Raw genomic sequence first — 7,740 nt, forward strand, 5'->3', positions numbered from 1 at the left:
GATCTTTAATCGTGAGAGAATCTCTTTTGTAAGAACCATTTAAGCCAAATAGCGATGTACGCGTAACATGTTGGGTGTTGGACCCACCACCAAGCCACCATGGGAGTGGTAGGTCCCATCATATCTCTACAATATACCGTGCTACGCATGCACACTGTATCACTGTACCGTACTGCGCAGTGCGGAATTACCGCGTTGCATAGGAACGCTCCCCAAAGATTCTTACGATGACTTGATGACCCTTTCTCTCTCTCTTCTCTCTCTGGTAAAATCTAACCCAACGACCCTTCAAACTTCAAAGTTCAATTCAACCCTCGCTTCTGGTGTGCATCTCGTCCTGTCCATCTAAAAACCAGAATATAGAAGAGCTGTCGAGAAAAGAATCGAAAAAGGAGAGAAGACTGATCGGGAATGAAGAAGCTCTACAGAAAAGGTAAAGTTCACCCATCGCCTCCGATTGTCTCTGACCACCTCGCTTTCCTTCCTGCGACGATTCTGACGCTCACCTTGGCGCTGCCCCCCGAAGATAGGGAAGTATTGGCTTATCTTTTATCTTGCTCCGGTAGCTATTCAAACACTTCCGGCGGTCGAGCTAAGAACAATCAGAAGAATCTTACTGGGGATCACCCACCTTCTTTTCACTGCAACTGTTTCCGGTGCTATACGAGCTATTGGGTTCGGTGGGACTCTTCGCCTAACCATCAGCTGATTCATGAGATAATCGATGCTTTCGAAGATAGTTTGGTGCAGAAGTCTAACATCAAAAGCAAGAAAGAAAGGAGGAAGAGGGTCAATATTTCGGATGACGGAAATCGCTTGGAAGAAAGTCCGAGTAGGGAGGAGCTGAATAAGTCGGAAGTAGTGGAGGAGAGTAGTGATGACATTGGTGGAGATAAAGAAGTGGAGGAGATGGAGAAGGGTTCTGTGAGGAGGTTTGTGAGTTTCATCGGGGAGAGGATCTGGGGTGTTTGGGGCTAATAAAATGAAGAAAATCGAAAACAGGTTTATTCAGTTCAATCCTCTGTTCAAGGAGTTTTTTTTTGTTTTTTTGCTATGTAGTTTTTCCCTTTTTTTCCGCAACTTTGTTTTTGTGTAAATTAACTTTTTTGCAATGTAAAAATTAAAAAGAGAATGAGTAATTTTTTCATTATTCTGAAGCTCCATTTCTTCTGCTCATAATCTGTGCCTCTCTGTACATTTCTTCGTTCCTATGGGTCTCTCTGTTTTTCTTTTTCCTTATAATCAATCGGTGGGCATAGAAGCAGACCGGATTTTTCTGATAATATGATGAAATTTCAGCGGATAGTCGATCAATAATCAGGAGGATTCTAAGTTTCATCCAAAGCAACTGAAGCGTCATCTTCATTTTTTTCAACTTGCTATTTATTCCTTTTGCCCTTATTCCGAGTTCCCTTCGAGTGTTGAAACATCAACAGAAGTCCCATTCTCCTTAGTTTTAATGTTCTTTATCTCTGATCATTCTGATTTTTTTTTTTTTTTTTTGTGTTGGATTGATCATCTTTTACGTTTCAATCCATTTTTGATATGGTTTGTATATCGGGCAATAACCAGCCAACATTCGGAATAACGGAGCCGTTAGAGGGAAACTGTATTTGGGGTGTTTTCTGAGTTTCTTTCTTTCTTTTGTTATTTTCTCTCTTATCGGAATCTAGGAATTCTAATACATAGAAGATAGAACTCGTGAAGCTGCAATTCCAAAACTCTATAAAAGTGCCTGTTTCTTGATTCCAAAAAATCTGCACTTTGATTTTGTTAGAGAGAGAGAGAGAGAGAGAGAGAGAGAGTGTGCGTTGTGCTGAAACAACGGAAAGTCGGAAACATCTAATTGCTTATTATATGTTATCGCATCTCGAGTAACGAAGTGGGTGGAGGTGGGGCTCGATTAAAGCCAAGAGAGGGTGGTGACCGACCCATCTCAAACCTTTTCCACTGTTCCCCAAAACGCATTTATTCTTTCAATGCTTGAATCTTTTATCGTCACGAGATTATGGCAAATTACGAAATAGGTCAGTCACCACGCACCAGTGCAGTGCCCCTTGGGAAGAGCCCAACAAGTAAAAGAGAGAACACACAGAAGCAAAGGAATTGAAGGATCTTCCATGTGGTTATTAGTCGGTTCGTAATCAGTTTGGTTAGGTTGCTTCTAGCACGACGACATGAATCTGGGACACCTTAATTGAGGGTAATATGGTCATTAAGTTAAAATTGCCTATTTCCACCAACCTATTTCTCTCTCTTACTTTGTTCTCTCGTTTTTTATTCCTTTTTTTTTCTTAAATCTTTTTGGTATGTAGTGGCGAGTATGCAAGCATCCACTGCTCAATTTCCCGGCAGAATCATCAAAAAACAATGACAATTGACAAGTGGCTCAAGTCTCGGTGATACTCTCTCAATTCATTCTTACCAAAACAAAATTATCTCAATTCATTCAATTGAACAATGAATTAAGCTCGGTTGTTCTACGAGGTTAGAGGCTCAATGTCTATGGGAATCACAACTCACAAGTGTGCTGTGAACATCGCACCGTTTTTTAAAAAATGGTGTCAAACTAGAAGGTATTGTTTGATGGTCGGGATTTCCTACTCACTCTACCTAACCAATTGTGAAATGGAGCCACACATTTCTATTATGAGTTGAGAGATGTATGGCTGCCATTCGTGATAGATAGTGGGTAGGAAAAGTGAGTAGAAAATCTGGTTTATTGTTTGAAGCATAGTTTTCTTTGATGTTTCACCTACACTGTGTCATTTTCTCAAAAAACAGCACATTGGCCAAATTGTGCCAAAAACGCCTGGTTCCCATTTCTCTCTTACCTCTTCCACAGCAGAAAAACGGAAAAGCTCCGCATTGTCATCTGGCAAACCCCTCGAACACATAGCCATGCCAGGCTTTTCATTCACAAAAAACAAACAAAACAAAAACAATGAATAAATAAATTTTAATTCAAAATAAATTAAATTTATTAAATCAAATATAAAACCAGCCTAATGCTTCAAACAGTGTATTCACTAATATTTACTGCACGTAACATGGTCTGGTTAATATTAAAATATTTTTATTGGCTCATATTTTACAACATATATAAAATGATCTACTATTTTTTTATGTTTCAGAAGATGTAATTGCCATCGAGACTTTTGGTTCACCTTTCAGAAGATGTAGAAACATGTCTATGTCAAGTTGAAGTGTTGAACCTTTCAGAGTTTCAGTTATCAATCAAGTAGTGAGGAAAAGTGGAAAACTAACCATTCTTAGATGGGGTCGTGTTGAGGGCTTAGAACTCTACAGCTTTGTTTGAAATTTTGAATGGGTCTCCGGTCCACGTTCTTGCGTAAAGAATTTTCATCGTGGACGGTGGACCTTTGACTTAAAAATTCTAAATATTGCAGGGACGTCAGGGGGTGATAGTAAGAGTACGACAAAGTTGAATTATTAAATCAAACACAAAGATTTGGGCTTCAATGTTTCCAAATTCCACCATTCTGGGTTCAGAATTTAGACGTTTCTGACTCAGTTTGTTGTCCCTGACCCTTTTGAAACGCTCTTGAATAGACCCAACTGTAGGCCCATTCCATAAATCAGTCGGATTGGAATCTTTGAGAGGAAGGGAGGCTTTGGATGAACGACCATTCAGGTTTGTAAACCTGCTTGAGAATTGGCCATCTACAGCGCAATACTGCACTCAAAATCTATCCTGTTATAAGGCAAATACTTGCTCTGATTTTGGTACAGGTTAATAGTTAAATTTGATTATACATGTCAATTGTTATCTTTATCCTTTACTATAGAGGTCACTCTCATAGTGTATGATAGTAAGACCAATATCCAGACCCGTTATCCTACCTTTAAGTAGAATATGACAGTAACTACTAACTAGCGGGCCCTTTTGCGATGTATGGGAAAAGGACGGGCTTAAAATTTATTGCTATTTGTGATTATACAATCCGAGGATGGGGATGGCAATTTTTCCCATTCCCTTCGAATACCTGGCCTCCTCCACCAGGCGGGCGGGGATGGAAAGGAGACTGCCTTAGCGGGGACATGGTAGAGATGCGATTAATAGGAATATCTAATTGAGGACCAGGATGGGGATGGGAGTGTTGTGACTCAGAATGGGCTGAGGACATCATAGTAAATTCACCTTGTCTCCTAGACGATCTGGCTAAGAGGATCTATGAACTGTTGACAGCGAAGGTCTGCGAAGCCTGAGGTGCACTGTGGCCGAGGGTTGGTGAAGTCTGGCCGAGGACCAACGGGTTCCGAAGAAGGCCCAGGCCGTAGGCCAGTGAAGGCCAAGTCCGAGGACTCCGAGGGGTGCCAAGGTCGAGGGCTAGCAGGATACGAGAAGTGTCGAGGACTCCAAGGACCGGGACCTACAAAGAAAGGGGACATCAGAGGCCTCGGGTGGGGACTCTGGCGGTCAAGTTAGTAGCGTGGAAAAAAGAGGGCGGACGGGGTCTGAGGAGTTCGGGCAAGTTCGCCCAAGACCCGAAGAGCTAGAAATGGGAATGCAAGTTCCAAATCAGGCCTCCCTTACCTTGGGGGAATGTCACCCTATTTATACTTGATGTCACTTGATGGTGGATGCTACGGATGGTCAGGATGCGATCTTAGCCCTAGGCGAGAGGACATCCGAGAACCGCTGCGTGTGGTTGCACCATTGGTCCCGCGCTGAACATTGACCCCTGCCTTGTACAACGCATTGACTGGCCCCGAACTCGGCCATGTGTCAGTGCGCCAAAGGCCTGCCTAAAGCACCTACATCATTTCCCCCACTCTCGAGGTTGTGGTGGAGGTCTTAGCTAAGGACCTCGGCTTCGGCCAAAGAGAGTGTCATTCTTCTTGTGGGCACTGTGTTCTTCCATGGCGAGGACCTCTAATGAGGCCAAGCTGGAGCGAAAGGTCTTTGGACAAGGAAGTGTTGGTCCCAGTTTCGCAGTCACTAAGGATAGCCCAACTTGAGAGAGTGGAGTTGTCTGCAGCGGCCGAGTCTTCATTAGAGCCGGTCAGGCCTGCGTAGACATCGTCCTCGACTTCGATGGGCTTCCGTTAGCCATTGTGCTACAGAATCCTTCAAGAGTTTACGGAGGGCCAAAGAGCACAGAAGCGTTGGCCTTGGCTCCGAAGAGCTCGATACCATGTTATCCACGGGTACAAGATGCGCGTTCCCCCAGTCGTGTGCTTCAAATGAACTGATGAGTATGTGAGTGAGCTAGGCGTCGGACACCATTGTTAAGATATAGACGACGAGTGGGGGTGTCGTGGCCGCACACGAGATGGGTCTCGACGTTGAAGGTTTTGATCGTGCTGAGGTGGGCATTGGGTCGCAACTGTATGTGAGATGGTGGTGGTGCTTTGAGCTGAAGGGCCACCAAGGTGTGGCCGCTAAGGGGCCGAGGGGTGACCATTGAGGTGCAATTGTCGGGGTGTGATTGCCGAGGTGTGATTGTTGGGGTGTGACCGCCAAGGTACGACATTCGGGGTGTGACTGCTGAGGTGCGACCTTCGGGGTGTAACTACCAAGGTACAACCTTCGAGTTGTGACCGTCGCGGTGTAACTGCCGAGGTACGACCTTCAGAGTGTAATCGCCGAGGTGTGACCTTCGAGGTGTGGCCACTGAGGGGCCAAGGACCGTCGGGGTGTGACTGTTGAGGTGTGACCGTCAGGGTGTGATCGCTGAGGTGTAACCGTCGAGGAGCGACTTTTGAGGTGTAATCGCTTGGGTGTGATCGCCGAGGTACAACCTTCGGGATTTGACCACCAAGGTGCGACCGCCGAGGTACGACGGGGTTTGACCACCAAGGTGCGACCTTCGAGGTGTAACCTCTAAGGTGCAGCCTTCAAGGTGTGGCTGCCGAGGGGCCGAGGACCATCGAGGTGTGACCACCGAGGTGCGATCTTTAGGGTGTGGCCGCTGAGGGGTTGAAGGCCATCGGGGTGTGACCGCCGAGGTGCGACCTTTGGGGTGTGACCGCCGAGGTGTGGCCGTTGAGGGTCCAAGGACCATTGGGGTGTGACCACTAAGGTGCGACCGCCGAGGTGTGGCCATTGAGGGGCCGAGGACCGTCGGAGTGTGACCATCGAAGTGTGACCGTCGAGGTGTGACCGCCGAGGTGTGGCCGCTAAGGATTCGAGGCAAGGTAAGAGAGACTCGCTTTACTACAAGAAGGTGTTTAAATGGTCAGCCGAAGTCGAGCTCTTGTTGTTACATGGTTCGGCAAGCGAGTAAAGCCGAGGCCAAGGTGCTAACGATGGCTGGTTGCGGCAACTGCTGTAGGGACAGGGTGATGAGATCGGTGCCAACGTATTGCTTCCCGTCGTTATAGTCGTCGCCATAGTTGTCTCTGCACTTTCACCATGGTCGAGGTCGCCCCCTCCTCCTTGGTGCTTGCCGGCCAAGGCTTCTTTGGTGGCAATATACTTCTATGCCTTCTTCAAAAATTCTACCTTGGTTCTGAGCGGCGTCCCGGCAACAGAGCGTTTGGGGGTGGACCCTGGGAGGAGGCCATGGATTGCTGCGTACATGGAGACCATGGGATCGAGGTCGTAGACCTCCAATTCTTCTTTCTTAAAACGATCGATGTAGGACCATAGGCTCTCGTTGTGTCATTGCTGGACGACCATGAGTGAGACGATGCTTTTCTGGTGTCGTCGACTACTGATGAAGTGGGAGAGGAAGAGATGGGCGAACTGGTCCCAGGAGCTGATGGAGTAGGGTGGGAGCCCAGAAAACTACTTGTATAGGAGCATGGGTGCACGGAAGCTCTCTAGGTGCTCGTTTGGGTCTGAGGTGCCATCGTAAGCTTTTAGTGTGGGAGCTTGAAATAATGTGCAAGAGGTTCCGTGGTGATGGCGGCGGTGAAGGCGTCCATCTTGGTGGAGGGGTGATGGCTTGCTGAGGTGTCAGCTCGGCTCTCCTTGACTTACCGAACTTCATCCTTCACAGTGTCAAGTTGTGCCCGTAGGTCGGTGATCTGCTGGTTGAGGGATAGGATGGCTGCGTCTCGGTTCCTTTCGGCTCGTCGGTTGCGAGGTCATACTGATTCGTTCTCCCTTTGATCGGGAGGCTAGAGGGTCCTCGACGGCTGACCCACACTGTGGCTACTTCCGCCAAACATTAAGGGGTCAGCCCGGGGGACCCGGCCAGGCGTTTAGCCGGCAGAGCCCTTGAAGGGCATCCGCAACAATGCCTCCTGCTGATTGCCACACCTTGTCGAGCTTCTGCGTGAGGTCATCGAGCCAGTCAAGGACTATTGGGAATTGGTCCCTGGTGACCAAATTCTACTTAGTTTCCTTGCTCCTAGCCATTTTGTTGGAAGCTGAGTCGTAGCGTTGAGGGGAAGACTTAGCAGTCATTCCCATAGACAACGGCAATTGTTGTGACTCAGAATGGACTGAGGACAACACAATAAATTTACCTTGTCTCTCGGACGAACTAGCTAAGAGGATCTATGAAATGTTGAGGGTGAGGGCCTTCTAAGCCCGAGGATTGGTAAAGTATAGCTGAGGACCAACGAGTTCCGGGAAGGCCCAGGCCGTAGGTCGGTGGAGGCCGAGGACTCCAAGGAGTGCCGAGGCCAAAGGCTAGCGGGATCCGAGAAGTGTCGAGGACTCTGAGGACTAGGACCTGTGAAGAAAGGGGACGCTAGATGCCTCGGGTGGGGACTCGAGGCAGGGACTCCGACGGTCAAGTTAGTAGGGTGGAATAAAGAGGGCGG

General features: G+C 47.4%; 1 protein-coding gene across 1 annotated transcript; it reads left to right on the forward strand.

Annotated features, from left to right (window-relative positions):
* The first annotated feature begins 411 nt into the window (after positions 1–411).
* Positions 412–978, forward strand: LOC148875211 (uncharacterized). Its single transcript, XM_088963886.1, has one exon. It carries the CDS (start codon positions 412–414, stop codon positions 976–978), a length of 567 nt encoding a protein of 188 aa, XP_088820012.1.
* The last annotated feature ends 6,762 nt before the right edge of the window (positions 979–7,740 follow it).

Source organism: Nelumbo lutea, chromosome 1 (assembly GCF_056320005.1).
Source record: "Nelumbo lutea isolate HS-2025 chromosome 1, American lotus-T2T, whole genome shotgun sequence".
In the NCBI taxonomy this organism is placed as follows: Eukaryota; Viridiplantae; Streptophyta; class Magnoliopsida; order Proteales; family Nelumbonaceae; genus Nelumbo; species Nelumbo lutea.